The 23,225-nt window shown below is 45.3% G+C and overlaps 1 protein-coding gene across 1 annotated transcript in view; it reads left to right on the plus strand.

The window, feature by feature from the left end:
* The window catches only part of VARS2 (valyl-tRNA synthetase 2, mitochondrial), a 75,748-nt gene that overhangs the window by 15,638 nt on the left and 36,885 nt on the right, over window positions 1–23,225 (plus strand). The window contains exons 5-13 of the mRNA XM_082262674.1: window positions 205–326; window positions 3,330–3,396; window positions 12,498–12,595; window positions 14,038–14,119; window positions 17,133–17,252; window positions 20,550–20,658; window positions 20,754–20,842; window positions 22,732–22,822; window positions 23,070–23,197. Of these exons, the coding sequence (XP_082118800.1) occupies window positions 205–326; window positions 3,330–3,396; window positions 12,498–12,595; window positions 14,038–14,119; window positions 17,133–17,252; window positions 20,550–20,658; window positions 20,754–20,842; window positions 22,732–22,822; window positions 23,070–23,197 (906 nt within the window). The remainder of the gene's footprint in view (window positions 1–204; window positions 327–3,329; window positions 3,397–12,497; window positions 12,596–14,037; window positions 14,120–17,132; window positions 17,253–20,549; window positions 20,659–20,753; window positions 20,843–22,731; window positions 22,823–23,069; window positions 23,198–23,225) is intronic.

A 23,225-nucleotide genomic window follows, 5' to 3' on the forward strand; every position in this document is an offset into this window, starting at 1 on the left:
TTTTCTACAGCATGTTGTCCAAAGACCAGCTTTTCTACTCTGTGGCTGCGTTATAAAGAAAACCAACTGGAAGACATGTTTTGATGTATCCGAAATATATTTAGCTGATTTAGGCTAAAAATTCAGTTGGGCTTTATCAATGAAGTAAGAACATTTTGTTTTTGAAGTTGCATTACCGGTCACGGAATGTTTTTGCCTTTCCAGAATCATCTCCCTCAGTCTACTCCAGAGGTCTTCTCTCTCTGCATTCCTCCTCCAAATGTCACCGGCTCCCTTCACCTCGGACATGCTCTCACTGTGGCTATTGAGGACTCTCTTGTACGCTGGTGAGCCCACACATAAGAATATTTGTGAAGTCATGTACTGATGTTGGCTAAGAAGACCTGGCTTACCATTGGTGTTACAATTTATTCCAAAGGTGTGCAGTATTGGTGAAGTCGAGGCTTTTTGCAGGACACTCCTGTTCACGAAAGATTTCCAACCATGTCTTTATAGACATCCAATCAAGGAGAGTAGCCTCTTACAGCCTCTTGGTTACATAGGCCTTAGTCATAAAACTGACCTATGTAAGAGGCTGAAATGCCTATAACTACAGGTGTTGATTCCTTTTATTTAATAGATTAAAAAAAAAAAAATCATATACATTTTATTTTTAAGACGCGGTGCCAGATTTTATTATTTTTTTTTATTGGACGTTTGGATGCCTGAGTACTGGAGCCATCTGAGCACATGAGCCTCTATCTTATCCTGTTTATCATTAAGGGCTATTTTGGGGTAGCAGCACTATTTCAATAGTTGCATGTCTTTATAGACCTGGCTTTGTGCACAGGGACTCGGTCATGCTAGAACAGAAAATGGCCTTCATAAGAGGAGGACCAGTCACAAGGTGACCAATGTGCATTAAAAGCATAAACATTTTAATAGGATAACAGAATGTACTCGCAAGCATATAGTAGTGCATTTTCAGCATTCCCATGGCATGGAAGCAGGTTACATTACTGGGTTGCATGCAGGCAGTGGTGCTGACATAGGTAAGTGTTTCCGGGGCTCCCCTTCTTTTTTTTTTTTTTTTTTTTTAAGTGAAAAAGCCACAAAGATGCTGAAGACACAACAATCCTTCCAGCATTTGGCAAGTCTAAAGGGCCATACACACTATAAGATTTTCTGAAGACTTTTTCCTTTAGACTTACCAAAACCATATAATATGAGGTCAAACCTAAACACTTTCAATTTGTATGCAATCTGGCAGGCCCTTGCACTACATAGAAAAGGTAAATCTGAAGGAAATCTAACCACAAAAGTTGGATAGTGTGTATCCAGCTTTAGGCTCTGCTCTTTTTGCAAGGCTACAGGACAGGCTTCTCTTGCCACATTTTCTCTCCGCTGACCACAGAAGGCTGTCAGGTCTTCTGAATTGGCTTGTGAGTGTGACAAGCTTCTCCACCCCATATGCTTGTAAGTGCATGGTGGTATTAGCCCAATAAAGTGTTTATGACTTTATTGCACAAAGGTCACCTTTCACCTTGTTCTCTTTTATAATGTTCTCTCTACAATATATGGATCTTCCCAGTCCAGCTAAGCTAAGGGGCTGCATATTCAGTGTATTTTAGGACCCTGAATTCAAACCCTGCATTATTCCTACATTGCCTGAAACACAAGTCGCAATCGTTCTTTATTATTGTTAGAAAATGGTGTTCCCTAAACTGTTGTCACAAGTTTGGAAGAGCACAGTTATCTAACATGTCTTTGTATGCAGTAGCATTAAAGTGGTTCTAAAGGCTTTAGGTTTTTTAACTTAATGCATTCTCTGCATTAGATAAAAAACCTTCTGTGCTTAGAAGAACCCCTCTAAATACTTACCTGAGCCCGATCTCAATCCAGTGCTGTGCCCAAGAGCAGCTGCACACTTCTCTCTCTCCTCATTGGACATGCAGGCAGCATCGAGAGCCACTGGATCCTGCTGGTGTCAATAAAATCCTGTGAGGAGGGAGTGGTGGTGGGGCTGAGCGGCACTGTGTTTGTGTCAACACAGTGCCTGGCTCAGGATCAAGTGCGCATAAGTACCCCCACAGCAAGTGGCTTGCTATGGGGCACTTAGAAGGGAGGAGGAGTTGAGAGCACCAGTGCGGGGATCCCACAAGAGAAAGTTCAGGGCTGCTTTGGTTAAAAAACATTACACAGAGCAGTTAAGTATAACATGTTTATTATTAAAAATAAAAAAAGTTATATCTTTAGAATCACTTTAACAGGACCCTTCACTGGAAACAATGGAACCCAGTCATTTATTGGAATGTCCACATCATTTTGGCCATATACTTGTTGGGGTGGTCACGTGCCCACAAACTTGGCAGAAGCAAAACCCATGCGTTTTTTAAATTAAATAGCAAACATGTTCTATGTATCTGCTCTGTGCTATGGTTTTTCACAGAGCAGCCCAATCCTCCTCTTCTTGGGTCCCCCGCTGATGCTCCTAGCCCCTCCTTCCTGCCAGGTTCCCCCAGAGCAACCAGCTTGCTTGGTGGCACCTGAGCAGGCTCACTCCTTAGCCACTGCTCTGAGTATCCATTCAGACACAGAGCCGGGGTTTGCCCCCCCTCTTCTCATTGGCTCAATGGCTGTGATTGACAACAGCGGGAGGCAATGGCTGCCGTCTCAGCCAATGAGGAAGGAGAGTGCCCAGAGAGACAAGGGTCTTGTGCACATTGCTGGATTGCAATGAGGCTAAGGTAGGTCTCAGGTAAGTATTAGGGGGGAGTGCAGAAAGAAGGTTTTTTACATTCATGTATAGATTGCATGATGGTAAAAAAAACCTTGATCCTTTAGAACCACTGTAATATTATAAACAAGAAACCGCTTAACAATGTATCTATGGGAATACATTAAGCGCTAAAAAATAAGGAATTTTTGCTGGTGCTTTAATTGTGCTTTTAGCCTGTGTGATGTGTTTCCAGTGTTACCATTGCCTGTTAAGTCCCAACCCAAGGACCGTAATATGCGTTATGCGGAATGACATTGAAAAAACTAATTTGAATGTGCAGTATGTTTTCAAAGCATTTGCAAGCAAAGAATTTTTGATGCTTACCTTTTCCCATGCCAAGAAAAACTTTGGCTGGACATACCATTTATTACAGGATGAACTCTGTAGTGTGCTTCACCAATATTCATAGAAGTAATCATCTTTAAATGGGCCAATTGTAAACATACCAAATGCTGATGGAAAATACAGGCCAAACCCCATTGTGTACCTACCTTTATTTCATGGTGGACTAGATTGCTGACTTTAAATTTGCTCATCACGTTTTACTCTTTTTGGATTTTCTCTCTATAAGGAGGAGAATGCTGGGTCAGAAAGTTCTCTGGGTACCTGGATCTGATCATGCTGGTATTGCAACACAGGTAAGCTATGGTTTGTCATTCTTCAAATCAATATACAGGTGTATCTCAAAAATTTGGAATATCATCAAAAATGTATTTTATTTCACTAATTCAATTCAAAAAGTGAAACTTAAATATTACATGGATTCATTACACACAAGGTGATATATTTCAAGCATTTCTTTCCTATAATTTTGATGATTATGGCTCACAGCGGGTGAAAACCCAAAATTCAGTATCTCAGAAAATTAGATTATTACGTAAGACTCATAAAAAAAAAAAAAAAAAAAAGTTTTTTTTTTAATCCAGAAATGTTGGTTTACTGAAAAGTATGTCCATGTCCATGTGCAGTATAGTATGCCCTCAATACTTGGTTGGGGCTCCTTTTGCATGAATTACTACATCAATGGCGCATGGTATGGAGGTGATCAGCCTGTGGCACTGCTGAGGTGTTGTGGAAGCCCAGGTTGCTTTGGTAGCGGCCTTCAGCTCTGTCATGGTCTTACCTTCTTGCTGTTCTCCTTCGTTTGACATGTGCTGGCGGCCATCTTGGTTTCTGGGTTTCTTGTAGCCTCCCACCCTGCGGCTCCTCCTTCCCACTGGGAGGAGCTGGATGCCTAGCTCATATATATAGGAGGTCTGTGGCTTCAGTTCCCTGCTTGGTCCTCCTGTGTTCACATGCTTCCAAGACTGCTGCTGCTTCTGGTTCCTGTTCCTGGCTTCGTCTGACTACCCTGCTGGTTCCTGATCCTGGCTTCGTCTGACTACCCTGCTGGTTCCTGATCCTGGCTTCGTCTGACTACCCTGCTGGTTCCTGATCCTGGCTTCGTCTGACTACCCTGCTGGTTCCTGACCCCTGGCTTCGCAAAAGACTCTGCATCAGTTTCGCCATCCGTTTGGACTTTTGCTTTACAGCTTGTTTTTCAATAAAGCTTTCTTATTTTCACTTATCTGTTGTTGTACGTCTGGTTCATGGTTCCGTGACATTAGGACCAAGCCATGAATTCTGACGGTACAGGGCCATCCTCGCTACCCACGCTGGTTGCCAGACTTGATCAGCAGGATCACCTGTTGGGTCGGTTCGCCGTGGCGTTGCAAACCCTGCTTGAACGCACGGTACCACAGGCCATGAATTCTGACGGTACAGGGCCATCCTCACTACCCTCGCTGGTTGCCAGACTTGATCAGCAGGATCACCTGTTGGGTCAGTTCGCCGTGGCGTTGCAAACCCTGCTTGAACGCACGGCTCATTTCGCTCCCGTTGCCGATGGGTTGGTTGTCGCTCCTACTGCCGCTCCGGTTGTTGCGCCAGAGTCTACCCCGACACCTGTTGTTGCGCCTGCGGTGTTTCGGGGTATGTCCGGTTCTGCCCCCCTTCCACAGCGCTTTGGGGGAGAGCCAACTCAGTGCCGAGGTTTCCTTAACCAGGTGGGCATTTATTTCGAGTTGCTGCCACATGCCTTTCCTACTGAGAGATCAAAGGTGGGCTTCTTAATCTCGCTGCTCTCGGGCAAGGCCTTGGCCTGGGCCAGCCCTTTATGGGAGAACAACAATCCGGCGGTTGCCGAGTTTTCCGTTTTTGTTGCTTCTCTTCGGAAGGTATTCGATGTGCCGGCTCGTGCTGCCTCTGCTGCGAAGCTCCTTATGTCCATCAGACAGGGTTCACGATCCGTAGCTGAATACGCCATTGAGTTTCGTACCCTGGCAGCAGAGGTGGGCTGGAATAATGAGGCTCTGGTCGCTGCTTTCTCTCATGGTCTCTCGGATGCCTTGAAGGATGAGGTTGCAGCTAAGGACCTACCAGTGGAGCTCGAGTCTCTTATTTCTTTCCTGATTTTGATTGACACCAGACTCAGGGAGAGACCTTCCTTTAAGGAGAGTCTGCGGAGGCCTCCTAACAGATTGGCGCCTACCTTTGTTGTCCCACCCGTGCCTCCCTCTCCTCCCACGCCTCCTGGGGATGACTTGTCTGGGGGTGAACCCATGCAGCTGGGGTTTGCTCGCCTGTCCGAGGGGGAGAGGGTACTCCGGAGACGCGAGGGCCGATGCATGTACTGTGGTCTCGGTGGGCATTTTCGGTTGGCATGTCCGAACCGTCCGGGAAACGCTCGCACCTGAGATCCTGTCGGGGGCAGATCTTGGGTGGAGTCTCCTCGTCCCCGGTTTCCCGTGTTGACAAACCACTGATCACTGTTGTCCTCTCCTGGGTCGGGGGCTCGGTGACGACCCAGGCGTTGGTGGACTATGGTGCTGGTGGTTTGTTCATTGATAGTGTGTTCGCTGCCGCCAATTCCATTCCTCTGCAGGCTCGAGGTTCTCCTCTGGCTCTTGAGGCGATAGACGGCAGACCCCTTCTGCCGCCACACGTGACTCATGAGACCCTTCCAGTGGGGTTAGCCATTGGTGCCGTCCACAGAGAGTCGGTCTGCTTCCAGGTTATTTCGTCTCCACACTACTTGGTGGTCTTGGGGTACCCCTGGCTCCAGAAGCATAATCCGATTTTCGATTGGAGATCGGCCGAGATCCTCTCGTGGTCACCGCAGTGTGGGGCTAGTTGCATCCATGGGCCTGTCAAGTTGCTGTGTACTTCCTCGGACTCTCTGTTGCCCCCTGAATACGAGGAGTACCGGGATGTATTCGATAAGGTGCGCGCGGTTGCCCTACCTCCGCACCGCCCATACGATTGTGCCATCGAGTTACAATCTGGTGCCGTTCCTCCTTGTGGCAAAGTCTATCCACTGTCGGTAGCGGAGAATGAGGCCATGGAGGAGTACGTGAGGGAGGCGCTTTCACGCGGACACATTCGCAAATCCTCGTCCCCGGCAGGGGCTGGATTTTTCTTTGTGAAAAAGAAGGGCGGTGAGTTGAGGCCTTGCATCGATTACAGGGGTCTCAATCGCATCACGATCAAGAACGCTTACCCGATACCCTTGATTTCCGAGCTGTTCGATCGCCTTAAAGGGGCCACGGTCTTTACCAAACTCGACCTGAGGGCGGCATATAACCTCGTAAGGATCAAGGCGGGCGATGAGTGGAAGACCGCGTTTAACACCAGGACCGGTCATTATGAATCCTTTGTTATGCCCTTTGGGCTGTGCAATGCGCCCGCAGTCTTTCAGGAATTCATCAACGATGTTTTCCGTGACCTGTTGCAGCAGTGTGTGGTGGTCTATTTGGATGACATCTTGGTATATTCTGAGTCCATGGAGACCCACATTCTGGATATCAAACGAGTGTTGCAACGGTTACGAGAGAACAAGCTGTTCGGTAAGCTTGAGAAATGCGAATTTCACCGATCCCAGGTAACCTTCTTAGGTTACATCATTTCCGCTGAGGGGTTCTCCATGGATCCTGAGAAGGTTTCGGCTGTCTTACAGTGGCCCCAGCCCAGTGGTCTTCGCTCCCTGCAGCGCTTTTTGGGCTTCGCCAATTATTATCGGAAGTTCATCAGGGACTTTTCCATGCTAGCCAAGCCTCTCACGGATCTGACCAGGAAGGGCAGTAATTCCCAGGTCTGGCCGCCCGAGGCCATCCAAGCTTTTGAGGCTCTAAAGTCCGCCTTTGTGTCAGCTCCGATTCTGTCGCATCCCAACCCTGGGTTGCCCTTTGTCCTCGAGGTGGACGCGCCTGAGACGGGAGTAGGCGCCCTTCTGTCTCAGCGTAGAACACCAGAGGGTCCTCTGCTTCCTTGTGGGTTTTACTCCCGGAAACTGTCTTCCGCGGAGTGCAACTACCAGATTGGTGACAGGGAGTTATTGGCCATCGTGCAGGCTCTTAAAGAATGGAGGCACTTGCTCGAGGGTTCGGTGGTTCCGGTCCTCATCCTGACGGACCACAAGAATCTGACCTACCTCTCTGAGGCCAAGAGATTGACACCACGTCAGGCCAGATGGGCTCTGTTCTTGTCACGTTTTAATTACGTGGTCTCCTACCTACCCGGTTCCAAGAACATCAGGGCGGATGCCTTATCACGGCAGTACTCCGACCTGTCCAGGGAGGAGTCGATTCCAACTTCGGTCATACCTCCGAATCAGATCCTGGCCGCCATTCGCACCAGCCTGACCTCTCCCCTGGGTGAGCAGATTTTGGCGGCTCAATCTGGTGCTCCCTCTGGGAGACCCAACGGCAGATGTTTTGTGCCTGAGGAGTTGCGCACTCGGTTGTTGCGAACCTACCATAACTCCAAGACCGCGGGGCATCCTGGAAAGAATCAGCTGTCCTGGGCTGTTTCACGTCTGTTCTGGTGGCCTTCCCTACGTTCCGACATCGCCGCATATGTAGCGGCATGCTCCGTTTGTGCCCAGAGTAAGTCTCCTCGGCACCTTCCGTTGGGCCTTCTGCAACCCTTAGCCACCGGGAAGCGCCCATGGTCACACCTGGGGATGGATTTCATTGTGGACCTCCCTGCATCCCGAGGCCATACGGTCATTCTCATGATTGTGGATCGGTTTTCCAAAATGTGCCACTGTGTTCCTCTCAAGAAGTTACCCTCTGCACAGGAGTTGGCCACGATTTTTGCCAGGGAGGTCTTCCGGTTGCACGGTTTGCCCAAGGAGATTGTGTCGGATCGGGGGAGTCAGTTTGTGTCCAGGTTCTGGCGCGCCTTTTGCTCCCTGTTGGGGATTCATCTCTCCTTCTCCTCGGCCTACCACCCTCAGTCCAATGGGGCCGCAGAACGATCCAATCAGGCCTTGGAGCAATTCCTTCGTTGCTATGTCTCCGATCACCAAGACAATTGGGTTGACCTCCTGCCTTGGGCTGAGTTTGCCAGGAACACGGCGGTGAACTCTTCCTCTGGGACGTCTCCCTTCATGGCCAACTATGGGTTCCAACCTGCCGTGTTACCGGAGGTATTCTCTCCCCAGGATATTCCGGCTGTGGAGGATCACCTTTCCGTCCTACGTGCTTCTTGGGTACAGATCCAGAGGTCCCTTGAGGTCTCTGCGCAGCGCCAGAGACTCCAGGCTGATCGCAGACGAGCGCCTGCTCCTTTTTTACCAGGCCGGAGACCGTGTATGGTTGTCCACCCGCAACCTCAACCTTCGAGTGCCCACTCCCAAGCTGGCGCCTCGCTTTGTTGGTCCCTTCCGAGTGCTTCGCAGGGTAAACCCGGTAGCCTATGCCCTTGCGCTTCCTCCTGGCATGCGGATCTCCAACGTGTTTCATGTCTCCCTGTTGAAGCCACTGGTGTGTAATCGTTTCACTTCCTCGGTTCCTCTGCCTCGTCCGGTCCGAGTGGGCAATCGTGAGGAGTATGAGGTGAGCAATATCCTGGACTCACGCCTGGTCCGCGGTCGGGTGCAGTTTTTGGTTCATTGGTGTGGTTATGGTCCAGAGGAGCGTTCCTGGGTTCCCTCCGCAGATGTCCATGCTCCGAGCCTTCCACGCACGCTTCCCTCAGAAACCGTTCTTTACTCCGCGGAGGAGGGGCCCATGAGGGGGAGGTACTGTCATGGTCTTACCTTCTTGCTGTTCTCCTTCGTTTGACATGTGCTGGCGGCCATCTTGGTTTCTGGGTTTCTTGTAGCCTCCCACCCTGCGGCTCCTCCTTCCCACTGGGAGGAGCTGGATGCCTAGCTCATATATATAGGAGGTCTGTGGCTTCAGTTCCCTGCTTGGTCCTCCTGTGTTCACATGCTTCCAAGACTGCTGCTGCTTCTGGTTCCTGTTCCTGGCTTCGTCTGACTACCCTGCTGGTTCCTGATCCTGGCTTCGTCTGACTACCCTGCTGGTTCCTGATCCTGGCTTCGTCTGACTACCCTGCTGGTTCCTGATCCTGGCTTCGTCTGACTACCCTGCTGGTTCCTGATCCTGGCTTCATCTGACTACCCTGCTGGTTCCTGACCCCTGGCTTCGCAAAAGACTCTGCATCAGTTTCGCCATCCGTTTGGACTTTTGCTTTACAGCTTGTTTTTCAATAAAGCTTTCTTATTTTCACTTATCTGTTGTTGTACGTCTGGTTCATGGTTCCGTGACAAGCTCGTCTGCATTGTTGGGTCTGGTGTCTCTCATTCTCCTCTTGAGAATACCCCACAGATTCTCTATGGGGTTTAAAGTCAGTCGAGTTTGCTGGCCAATCAAGCACAGTGATACCATGATCATTAAACCAGGTATTGGTACATTTGGCAGTGTGGAAAGGTGCCAAGTCCTGCTGGAAAATGAAATCAGCATCACCATAAAGCTGCTTAGCAGAGGGAAGCATGAAGTGCTCTAGAATTTCCTGGTAGAGGGCTGCACTGACTTTGGACTTGATAAAACACAGTGGACAAACACCAGCAAATGACATGACTCCCCAAATCATCACTGACTGTGGAAACTTCACACTGGACCTCATGCAACTTTGATTCTGTGCCTATCCCCTCTTCCTCCAGACTTTGGGACCTTGATTTCCAAATGAAATGCTACATTTGCTTTTATCCGAAAGAGGACTTTGGACCACTGAGCAACAGTCCAGTCCTTTTTTCTTCTTAGCCCAGGTAAGACGCTTCTGACCTTGTCTCTTCCTCAGGAGTGGGTTGACAACAAGGAATGTGACAGTTGTAGCCAATCTCCTGGATATGTATGTGTGGTGGCTCTTGAAACACTGACACAAGCCATACTCCACTCCTTGTGAATCTCCCCCAAATTCTTGAATGGGCTTTGCTTCACAATCCTCTCAAGGCTGTGGTTATCCCTGTTGCTTGTGCACATTTCTCTACCACACCTTTTCCTTCCACTCAACTCTCTATTAAAGTAGAAGTCCACCCTAACACTAAAATCCCTGCATCTATAAGACCTCCACGATTTAACACTAACCTATCTAGTCCTGTAAAGAAGAAATCAGTATACATGCCTTTCCTAACCGATCCCATACTGAGCTGTCAGCAGCGACTTCACTGCTTTGAGGTGGGTGCAGAGGACACATCCGACAACGGAAGCCCCATAGTAAGTCTATGGGTGATGTCATTCCCCATTCATTTCACAGCAGTTGTTGGCTGTGTCCTCTGCAGAGTTTCGGCTGCTATAAACAGGACCGGATTCAAAAAAGGTATGTACATTGATTTCTTCTTTACAGAGCTAGATAGATTAGTGTTAAATCGTGGAGGTCTATGGATGCAGAGATTTTAGTTTTAGGGTGGACTAAAACTTTAACCACTTAAGCCCCGGAGGATTTGGCTGCTAAACGACCAGGGGGTATTTTGCGATTCGGCACTGCGTGACTTTAACGGACAATTGCGCGGTCGTGCGACGCTGTACCTAAACGAATTTGACGTCCTTTTTTTCCCACAAACAGAGCTTTCTTTTGGTGGTATTTGATCACCTGTGCGCCTTTAACTTTTTGCGCTATAAACAAAAAAAGAGCGTAAATTTTGCAAAAATAACAATATTTTTCACATTTTTTTATATGAAATTCCCCCCAAAAAATGTAAAAATCAACATTTTTCAACATTTTCGGCCAATTTGTTTCATGCTACATATGTTTGGTAAAAAAATCGCAAAAAGCGTATTTTTATTGGTTTGCGCAAAAGTTATCGCGTTTACTAACAAAGGGAAAGATTTTTGTCATTTTTGTTGTTTTTTTTTTTTTAACGCGTAATGGCGGCGATCTGCGATTTTTTTTTATTTTTCTGCGGTACTGCGACATTGTGGCGGACAGATCGGACCCTTGACTGACATTTTTGACACTTTGAGAGAGGCTTGAGGTGTAAGGACACTGATCAACGGTTCTACACAGTAGAACCGTGTGATCAGTGTCTTTACACCGAGGAGAATGACAGGCAGCTTGTTTACACAAGCCACCTGACTTTCTCCCTCTCCGCCGGTCACACGCGCGGGGGGGGGGTCCGTGACCGCGTGGGAGCACGCCTCCGCGGGCGCGCGCTCGCTCCCCAGACCCTCCCAGGCTAGTGACGTTAATTAACGTCACTCTGCCTGGCCGGGGCTGACCGCCGCAGTAAATTTACTTGCGGCGGTCAGCAAGCGGTTAATATGCTTGGATACAGCACTCTGTGAACAGTCAGCTTTTTTACCTTTTGTGACTTGCCCTCCTTGTGGAGGGTGTCAATGACTGTCTTCTGGACAACTGTCAAGTCAGCAGTCTTCCACTGATTGTGTAACCTACTTAACCAGACTGAGAGATCATTTAAATGTTTAAGAAACCTTTACAGGTGTTTTGCGCTAATTAGCTGATTACAGTGTGACACCATAAATCTACAATATTGAACTTTTTCACAATATTCAAATTTTCTGAGATATTGAATTTTGGGTTTTCACTAACTGTAAGCCATAATCATCAAAATTAAAAGAAAGAAATGCCTAAAATATATCATTCTGTGTGTAATGAATCTATATAATATACAATTTTAACTTTTTTAATTGAATTACAAAAATAAAATAACTTTTTGATGATATTCAAATTTTTTGAGATGCACCTTTACAGTATATCACATACCAAAGCACAAAAAGCAAAGTGATGCTGAGTCTGGTAATCGTACAGGTTCAGCGTTACTGGGCAAATTCCCTGTCTGGCCACTATGCCTTCTACGCCATGTCTCTGTGACCATCATACTGAAACTGCACATTTAACAGACTCCACATCACTGAAGTGGTAAGATCGCTGTAGCACAGTAGCTGGACAGGGAGCTCCGTAATGCTCCGTATTGACATTAGTGTTGGTGCTACCGTCCAATATGTCTCCCTTGAGTGTCTTAGAGGCCTCATGGGAGGCATAGCCCTCAGTGGGCGTATTTGTATTCCTGTAGCAACTAGTTATAAGCCAGCTCTCACTGATTCAGGGCAGGCTAGATATTGAAATGAAGAATCCATTTTCCGTGCAAACTTTGTTAGGCCTTGTTCACTACACTCATGCGAGGACCGTTCACACGCACGGAGTTGCACCGGTGTTCCTTGCATGCTCATGCAGGCAGTCCTATTGATGTCAATTGGGATGCAGTGGCTGCACAGAAAAATGCATGCTGTCTTGCGTTGAGAGCTGTGAACCTATACCCACAGGGATGTCAGATTGGGAACAGTGGCTGTGTTCATTGATATCATTGGGATGGGTAAACACAGCCCTTGCACAGGCATATGGTGTAGTACGCCCTGTGTGAAGAAAAGGCTTAGTCTAGTCATTTGTCTTCTAGGCTGTGGTGGAGAAGAAACTTTTGAAAGAGCACGGACTTTCGCGACACGATCTGGGCCGAGAAGAATTCCTAAAGGCCGTCTGGAAGTGGAAGGAAGAGTGAGTGGGCGATTTAATGCTTTTGTTTTTTGCCAAAATACCTTTTCCAAATTTTTGTTCATATGTATCCTATCTCAAAAACAGAAGTCTAATATTTTGCAGCTTGCTAGTCTTTAGATGGGGTGGCAGCATTGGTTTTCTTCGATTTCTTTATTTTTCTTTTGTTTTTACCTGAGATCCTCCCATTAACATTCTTCCTGTCCTAGGCTGACAACGCCCACACAATGTACTGTGTCCATGGAGGAGCAGTGTCACTCTAGGCTAATCTCCTGATTAGGACGACAAACACCTCCTGGTCTCTTCTTCTCCATTACAGAGGGGTGTTGCTTTGTAGTTTACTGAAGATATGTGGGACAGCTGAGAACATTGTTTGGGAATTCAGTTTTGCACACAGGACATTACAATGGCTTTTCCTGTGCTGGCAGAAAATGCACATAGCCTTAAAGTGGTTATAAACCTCAGACATGAAATCGAGCAAAGCAAATCCCTATATAGTTTGTACTTGTCTCTGTTAGGAGCAGTTATTTGGCATTTCTGTCTGCTGCTTTGTCCCTCTGCTATTAGCATGAATTACTGCTGACAAGTTTTCCTGACACCAAGAGAAAGGTGATGGCAGGGACCTTCGGCGAATTAACAGCCTCAGCTCTGTTCCTATGTGGAGGGGTTGTGTCTCTTTCTTCCAATCAGCTCTCAGAGCTCTCCTCACTGAACTCTGCAGAGTGTAACTTCAGCTCCCCACCTGTTTTTTTCTGAACTCTCAGACAAGCTTTATAAACTCAGCAGTTTGAACAGATGTAGAGAAGAGAAGACTGCAGATAGACAGGTACAATTTAGGTAGGAAGATTTGTTTCATCTCTGTGTATCTCCTGAGGCCAGTCTCTTCAATGGGTATATGTAAAGTTTTACAACCACTTTAAAAAAACAAAACTAATGCAACCACCACATCTAAGGACTGGTTAGCTGCTATGAATTTCATTTTTTTTGTTGGGTTTAGATATTTTTTCATTATTTAGAGAAATGCTGACCCAGAACATGAATGTGAATATCAGGAGTCTGCATGATGGATGGTCACGTGCTTGTTTCCGATCTGTGACCACCAGGCAGCGAGGGAAGGATAAGCATGACAGTTCTGAAACATTCATCTTCAAGCTGGCAGTGGCACCTCTCCTATTTCTTTTAGGACAGTTTCCCCTTCAAACCAGAACTCCATGTTTGGTTGTCATATAAAAGTTTACTTTGGACTAGCATGGTCTGATTGATTACTCATTGTTACAGAAGGCTCCAGCCGTTGTGTATCCAGTAATACAGTGCAGCAGCTTGTGCTGCATACAGTAATGTGTGCTCCCAGATTCCAAAAAATAGACGTGGGGTTTAACCTTTTCCTTCTCTTTGCAATACTACAAAAAAAATTGTCTTAATTTATATAATTGTTTTCTTTCTAGGAAGGGGGATCGAATTTATCATCAGCTTAAATCTCTTGGTGCCTCACTCGACTGGGACCGAGCCTGCTTTACTATGGATGAGGTACTTGCTGAACCTTGTAGTTATTAGGGATGCACCAATCCGATATTAGGATCGGATATCGGCGCCGATACTGCCGCAATAGCTGGATCGGGGGATCGGTAAAATGAACCAATCCACGGGCTGATCCGGTTTTGCTGAGCCCCGGCTCAGCTGTCCCTTACTTGCACGGAGCTGCCGATCCACGGGCCGATCTGGTTTTGCTGAGTCACAGCTCAGCCATCCCTTACTTGGTGTAGTAGTAGTATGGGAGCCGCTACTTCCTGTATAGGTCCGGCTCACAGGCGGAGTGATATCAAATGCACTCCGCCTGTGAATGGAGGAGCCGTACACATGAAGCAGCGGCTTTGCTCTGTACTGCACCTGCATGCATATTGTGTATGTGTGCAGTTCCGGATCGGTTTCGGCAGATACACAATGCCAGGTATCGGGACAAGAAAAGTCGGATCGGTGCACCACTAGTAGTTATCCTTTCTTAGTTCTAGGTGTTTTGTTTTTGTGTTTGTATAGAGAATCAGTTTCCCATTATTTTGTTACTTCCTCACGCCATATCTTGTTTACGAAAAAATAGGAGAATACTAAACCCTTTACATATGAATTGTTGTAATTGTGTTCAGTTTATGTGGTTCCTTTTCTTTCACCATTCCTATAATGATTTCCATTACTGTGCCCATTGTTTACCCTACCACTATGCCCTCTGAAATTCCCCTCACTCACCTAAACTTATATTCAGCCACAATCTAGCTTAAAGCAACTGCAGGCAGGGCCGGATTAAGAGCATCATGGGCTTGGTGCTGAGGATTTTGAAGGGCCTTAAGGGCCGTGCCTTGGCATGCACCCAGAGGAGGAAGGGTGCAGCTATGCATGCCTAATTCAACATGGGATGCTGTCTCTGAAGCCCATAAACACATCCATGCATCGGCAACTGTCCCTCCTTGTCCGGCCTTCGTGCTGTGTGGGGAGGTTCTGAGGGAGCTGCCTGGGGAAGCGAGCATAGAAGCCAGACTTCTGTGTTTACAAGTGACAGAAGAGCGGTAACAGTGAATATGGCCAACCCGGGGCCTATATAAAGGTATGGGCCTGGAGCTGCAGCTCCAATAGCCCCTACGTTAATCTGGCCCTGACTGCAGGACAGACTTGGCAAATGTAGAGAAATCTGAGGACCACCCTTTTGTATAAGCCCTGTCCACTTGAACCTGGTACACACTATCCGTTTTTTTTTTTTTCATTTGACCCAGCGGGCTGAACAAAAAAGAACTGAGGAGCTCAGTTAGTACAGCAATCTCCATGCTGATCTATTGAGTTCTGATACAGGGACGCCCCCCGCCAGAACACACTGATCAGCGTTCTCAGCCATTGGCTGAGAGCATTGATCGGATGTCAATTGGCAGACCTTTTTTGGTCATGCCATTTTGTTGGACCGGTTGCCGAACACACATGCCGAATGTTGGCCCGTTCAATAGAGACCGCCTGATATTCGGCCTGTGTGTACAGGGCTTTAGCACCAAACATTTTAAACCATGGGAAAAATTAAATGTATGCTCCCTATAACTCCGCATACTGGTGTGCAGAGTGAAGAGCAGTACAATGCAGCATTTACCTTTTTTTTTTCTTCTGTTTTTATCTTTATCGAAATGTCACAAAATTAAGTTTCATTCAACTCTATGTACTGCAGTGCATTGCCGTGTGCTATGGTACTATGATATATTGTGTGATGCATAAAAATGCAGATATACTGCTTTTTTGCGCAATGCACACCACCACAAATGCTGTACTTTTATCCAGAACACATCATCGAACATGTATAGTATGAACAGGACACAAAGAATTTTTTTTTTTTTTTTTTATATTTGCCCTTGCGTTAAAGGAGTTGTCAGAATTTTTTTTTTTATCTTAATGCATTCTATGCTTTAAAATAAAAAGCCTTCTGTGTGCAGCAGCCCCCCTAACACTTACCTGAGGACCTCTTTTATCCAGCGGTGTCCACGAGTGTCTCAGCCCCCTGAGAGTCTCTCTCCTGATTGGCTGCCAATGCTGTCATTCAAAGTCAGCTAGCCAATCAGAAGAGAGAGGAGGCAGGGCAGGGCCGGGTCAGGTTTCCGTGTCTGAATTGACACAGGGAGCTGTGACTCAGCTCATGTGCCCCCACAGCAAACAGGTACTCAACAGGAGGGAGGGGCCAGGAGAGCAGAAGAGGGACCCGAGAAGAGGAGGATCAGGGCTGCTCTGTGCAAATCTACTGCAGCAGAGCAGGTAAGTATAACATGTTTGTTATTTTTATAGGAAAAAAACGAGACTTTACAATTTCTTTAAGCCAATGATCGCTTTAAGCCAGTTGATCAATGCAAATCAGCTCAGCTCAATGGACATACACACAAACCCTTAAAATATACCTCTTAGCTAACATCTTAATACACAATTCCAAATAAATGTACATGGACTGTTTTACCTACCAAAATGTGTAATTCTGTTTAACCACTCTTTTGATTCAAAACACCTCTGCCACAATAAATGTCCAGGAAGGTGACACCTCATTTTTCTAGTTCATTTTTGCAGGTGACAAATGGGGACACAGTAACAAGGCTGAGTTGGTAAACAGAGGTGGATCACTAGAATGACTGAACAGAATAGCAAATAATTGTGTATTTGTTGACAGGATTTTTCTTTAACTTAAAAAAAATCTCAGACCATTTTTAAATAAGATCTGATCCATATATTATTACATGGGTATTATCCATGTGTTGTATTTATTTATTTTAGTTATTTGCCATAGAACCCTCTTTACTTTTTATCTTTTAGTATTGTTAGGAAATATATTTTATTAGTAGTATTTACAAATTATGACAGTAATTGTCAGCCCTAAAATAAGATTGGATCTAAAATGAACAATAATATTTGGAAGACATCATAAAGAAATAGAGGTGAAGAAAGGCTCACTTTCCATAGAAGGTAACACACTTGATCTCAGTCTGCTTTATATTTGTTCGGTTTGTGATTTTGCTTTCCCTTTGTCCAGGGTTTCTCCCGGGCGGTGTCTGAAGCGTTTATTCACCTCTATGAGGATGGTTTAGTCTCTCGCCGACGTCGCCTTGTTAACTGGTCCTGTGCCTTGCGCTCAGCTATCTCTGACATCGAGGTAAGATTAATAGAAATCTGAAATATGATTTGGCTTCAGTAAAATGCTGCAAAACATTTCTGTTTTCTGTTCTGTTTATTGAAATTTAAAGAGAGATCAGTGGAGATCATTGGATATTGGGCCACTGTAAGAAAATGTTGATTAAACAAGTAATAATACAGACATTAGCTTTCCGATTGTATACAGTACATATATGGTGGCAAGGCGGCTCTCCTGTGTCAGATCACATACCTAGTACGTGATCCACACGCTGGGGTAGGGAGCGTCCCCGCCGCCCGACTGTGCTGCGTTTTGGCTGCAGCATGAATCAATTAGCAGGTGCCAGCCACTGATTGGTTGCCAGCACCCAACGATCGGCTCCGAACATTACCGAAGAGAGACCCGTGTAGGTAAAATAACACAGGGCTCTCTTCTGACAGCAGCAATGTGCTGTTGTTTTTTTCTTCCTGCAAAGTGTGAAATAAAATAATAAAAACAGCACACACAGTAACACATGTTGGCCACACATTTCACCACTTGATCGCCATGATGTTAACCTCTTCCCTGGCAGTGTCACTAGTATGGTGACAGTGTATATTTGTAGCACTGACCACTGTATGGGTGTCACTGGTTCCCAAAACTCAAAAGTGTCAGGTGTCCAATTTGTCTGCTGCAATATGGCAGTCCCGCTATGAGTTGCTGAGCACCACCATTACTAATAAAAAAAAACAAATTAAAAAAATTCCAGAAATATATCCCATTGCTTTTAGATGCTATAACATTTGCGCAAACCAATCAATATACTCCTATTGAGATTTTTTTTTAACAAAAATATGTAGCAGAATACATTTTGGCCTAAATTGATGAAGAAATTAGATTTTTTTTTACATGTTTTTTATGGGATGTGTTTTATAGCAGAAAGTAAAAAATACTGTTTTTCAAAATTGTCTATCTTTTTTTGTTTATAGCACAAAAAAAAAAAAAAAAAAAAAAAAAAACCCCACAGAGGTGATCAAATACCATCAAAAGAGAGCTCTATTGGTGCTAAAAAAAGGACATGTGTCGCACGACTGCGCAATTGTCCGGTAAATTAACGCAGTGCCATATCCCAAAAAATGGCTTGGTTATGAAGGGGGTAAAACCTTTCGGAGCGCAAGTGGTTAATAATCAACACTCACTTCTCACTGTTTGATAGGGGTATTTTGTAAAAGGAATGAAACATGAACAGCTTAGCTACTGGTAAGGAAATATTATATAGAACAACACTATAGAGGCATAAACATTATATACAAAGATTATCAGCAATAATACCCAATATGGCTTACATTCTCTACAAATATATATATTTTTATATATTTTTTTAATAATATATTTTAATTCACAAAGCCATTTCTTACCCCACCAGCAGGAGTAGAATGCTAGGTACAACCAACAAATTAAAGCACAACTCAAGGGCGGCCGCTGCTGGTGGCCAACCCCCCCCCATTCTACCAGGTCTCTGAATGCATCCTGGGCTTTTCATCACTTTGTTTCTCAAGTTTCCAAGGCAGCTACCTGATCAATTGTTCACACCATTACCAAGATCTGTAAAGTCGATGTGACTGCTTTTGCCAATGCTAGTTTTGGATGGAAGGTTTTACAGGCGCCAATCTGAGTATGTCGTAAGGCTTCCTGCCTGTTGGTTAGTTATTCTGACCCACCCTAATAACTGTCACTGCTTTGGGACGTCCTAATGATCTCTACTGATCCAACTGTGTCCTTCAATGAATAAAAGTGAAGTGGAGATGTTATTTTTGTACTCGCCAAAAAATCTTGTTCTGAGTGCATTGAAGGAAACAGCACCCGCCCTGTTTTACTGGCTCCTTTTCTTGGGTTCTGTCTAATACTGCTGGCTACTAAGTGAATGACTATTGCAGATGAGGGATTTGGCCACCAGAGGGGGCCACCCTAGCTTGTTCTTTAATCAGTTGTTTGTACCTAGCATCCTACTCTCCTGCAGGTGGCACAGTACCCAATCATCTCCACTGATCTGTGTCTTTCCTTCCTCCTTTTCTCTTCTTTTTTTTTTTTCTCTCTCTAATCTGCTTTGCTTGCTCCTTTCTGCTATATTTGCTCTCTCCTCTTTTCTTGTTCCTTTCATGCTCTCTCTCCCTCTATCTATCTCTTTTTTATTTTTTTTTCTTGCCCATTCCCTTTCTCTCGTTTCTTTTTTTTTGCCTTTTTCTCTCTCTTTTAATTTCTTGCTTTAATTTTTCTATTCCTCTTCCTTTCTCTTTCCCTATCTTTTTCTCCCCTTCATTTCCCCCCTCCTTCCCTTCCCTTCCCTTCCCTTCTCCGCCCCTTCCCCTCTTATTCTCTTCCCTTCCACTCTCCCCTTCCCTCCACCCTGTCCTCTCCCCTTCCCTTACCATGTCCTCCTCTCCCCTTCCCTTACTCTGTTGTCCTCTTCCCTTACCGCACCCTCTCCTCCTCTCCCCTTCCCTTCCCCTTCTCTTCCCCTCTCCTTCCCTTCCCCTTCTCTTCCCCTCTCCTTCCCTTTCCCTCTCATTCTCCTCCCTTCCCTTCCCTTCCCCTCTCATTCTCTCCCCTTCCCTTCCCCCTATCCTCCTCTCCACTTCCCTTACCCTCTCCCCTTCCCTTATCCTCTCCTCTTCCCTTCCCCTCCCCTTTCCCTTCTTTTTCCCTCTCCTTCCCTTCCCTTTTCCCTCTCTTTCCCTTTTCCCTCTCTCTCTCCTTCCTTTCCCTTCCCCTCTCCGCCTCTCCCCTTTCCCTTCCCCTCTCTGCCTCTCCCCTTTCCCTTTCCCTTCCCCTCTCTGCCTCTCCCCTTTCCCTTATCCTCTCCCCTTCCCTTCCCCTCCCCTTTCCCTTCTCTTTCCCTCTCCTTCCCTTCCCTTTTCCCTTTCTTTCCCTTTTCCCTCTCTCTCTCTCTCCTTCCCTTCCCTTCCCTTTTCCCTCTCTTTCCCTTCCCCTCTCCGCCTCTCCCCTTTCCCTTCCCCTCTCCGCCTCTCCCTTTCCCTTACCCTTTCCTCCTCTCCCCTTTCCCTTTCCTCCTATCTTCTACCCTTACCCTCTCCCCTTCCCTTACCCTCTCCTCCTCTCCCCCTCATCCCTTCCCCTCCCCTTCTTTCACAAAAGTTTTTTACATGGTACCGGATATCCCATAGAGTTGTATTACAATTTAGTTATAAAGTCACTAAGTATCATTTTGTATTATTAGTGGCTTCTTGCCTCTTGCTCATTTGGCACACAGTACCTTGCTGTTATATAGAAGATATCTCAGTTGTATTGTGCAGCATGGTCTATTTTCTTTGGTTGCAGGTGGAGAACAGACAACTGACTGGTAAAACTTACCTTACCGTGCCGGGATATGAGAGAAAAGTTCCTTTTGGGCTTCTCTTCAGCTTTGCTTATCCCACAGAAGGTGGAAGTAAGATCTTTAACTTGTTTTTTTGCCTTTATGTTTCCTTATTTTTTTGCATTATTACACCTCCTCTTACTGTTTCATCAATGTGTCCTCCCTAGGTGATGAAATCACAGTGGCCACCACACGTCCGGAGACCATGCTGGGTGACACTGCTGTTGCTGTCCATCCTGATGACAAAAGATACCAGGTTAGCTCCCTGCCTTACATTCACTTAAAGTGAATATGAAACTCTGAAAGTGAAAATTTTCCTTGGGAACATCTAGAAATGTTAATTTTGCATAAGAAGTACCCTGAAAAATGTACCCCTTGTTTCAAATTACACCTGAAGATATCCGCATTTTTCCTGCTGTGTGTGGGTACCTAGGCACTTCTGTGCCAAAAGCCTCAAAACTGTGTATCTGCAGTGAGCACTGCTGCCCCTGACCGCTAGTCTCAGGAGATTTGGAGTGAGATCTAGTAATGCCACTATTGTGCTGCTCACTGTTCACCTACCTGGGGAATCTGACATGAGCAAGCAAAACCCTGCCTCTACTAAGATGGCTGCCACCACACACAGACACAGTACAAAACAAAGTACGGTAAGACTTGAGGACAGATCAGCTGTTAGCAGATGCAGGTAATGCTGGCCACTAGTCCATTGCCCCATGCCTGCCTTTCTTTGGGCACAGCTTCCAGAGTTCAGGTCCTCTTTAAAGGATAAGTTCACCATTGGAAGCATGTTACACCCATATTTAGGGGGTAACCTGCTCTTATGCACCCACTTTCTGCCGCCAGAGTCCCCCTTTCTGTGACAGCGGGGAGGATCCTCTCCCCACACCCACTGTCACATTTTGAAAACAACACGGCTGTGTGGGGAATCTGAATGAAAAAAATACTTGTCCTCTCCAAAGCCATGGCAAATGGACTTGTAATATCAATCACAGTGGATTTGATTTATATCAAGTCGATTTGAAATCACTAGTAAAAAGGCTTGATTCAAATCAACTTGATTTAAATCATAATTTTTAAAGAGCAACTGTCATTGTTGACTCACCGACAGTCCCATTCACTTTAATGGGACAGCTGTTGATGCATCGGTGAGGGACATGGTGGCAGCAGGTGAGTGGATGCCCGCTAACAGGCGTGCCATGATGGATCTGAATTGACAGGTGCTCTTTAAATGCAAGGACTCAATCTTGCTGGTAGTTGATGTGAAATTGTATGAATGCATCAATGCAGTGCATGTTCTCTCAGCTTGCAGAGCTTGGATTCATTGAATGAGTATGTAAATATTGCAGAATAAACAGCCTCATGCTACATAACTAAGCTTCATTTCATGCTGAATAAACTAAATTATTAATGTATCTTAAATAGAAATCTATATTTAGATAGATTGTTACTCCAAAAGCATTTGATTAAAATACATTTGAAAAAAATCTAAAAAAAAAAAAAAATTATAATTAAATTAAAATTAATTACATTTAAAATTTTAAATAAAAATATATAAATAAAAAATAAAAAAAACAATAAAAAAATAAATAAAAAAATCATAGATTTTTTTTTTATCCACCCTGGTATCCATGAACTGCGAGCTCACTAATCAGCTTACAGCTCACATTGCCTACAGCTCAGGATTTACCTGCTTGTTTTATGGTATGGGCAGAGAGCTCTAGGCAGTGTGTAGAGAGAGCCTGTGGATGTTTTGCTCCAGTGAAAAATATAATAAATGCACATTTTTTCCTTGCAAAAATATGTGCATTCTTTTTTTTTTTTCACAAGGGTGAACTTTAATGGATAAATGCTTTTCATCAAATTTTTGTTCTGAACTTGATTATGTATTTAGTTTGTGAAAAAAATTGCTAAAATTTCAGGAAAACTCATCAGGATTAGAATATGGAAGCTTCCATTGCTGACTAGGGGGGTAAAGAAAGGATTATGCTGCTCACTTGTTTCTGATTTAAAGCTTTGGGCCACATCAGGTTCAGGGTCGCAGTGATACACCCTTATTACTAGGGGAGCTTCTACTTTATTGGTAATTATAAAAATCTTGTTAAAATATGGTGTTAGATTTTATAGTTTTATTTATTATCTTCACAGAAATTCCATGGAAAGAATCTCTTTCATCCTTTCACTGGACGTTTAATTCCTGTTGTCACCCACAGCCTGGTCAACCCTGAGTTTGGCACAGGTCAGTATTGGGTGCCCTGGTGTTTGTCACTAGTGATAAGTGATTTGCAGAAAACATTGATCTCTTTTCCTGGATAGTCAACTGATTTCTGGTTAGAATCCCTTTATCACAGCCCTGAATTTGTATGTTCGTGATTTCACACTCCTGCTCGTTTCCTCCTTCGTGTAGCTGTCAGAACCAGGAAAAAGCAAAAATGCATCTGTTTACTTGTGAGCAGCACAGACGTATCTTCTGACCTGTATTTCAGGAGCTGTAAAGGTCACCCCTGCCCACAGCCTGGTGGATTTTGAGATGGCGAAGGATCTGGCTTTGCCCTTAGTTTCTGTGATCGGGGAAGATGGGACAATGACAGAAGCCAGCGGAGACTGGATCCAGGTTCAAGATTTTTTTGATCATTTTGGGT

The sequence above is a fragment of the Pelophylax lessonae genome (assembly GCF_965119305.1).
Source record: "Pelophylax lessonae genome assembly, chromosome: 7".
Classification (NCBI taxonomy): Eukaryota; Metazoa; Chordata; class Amphibia; order Anura; family Ranidae; genus Pelophylax; species Pelophylax lessonae.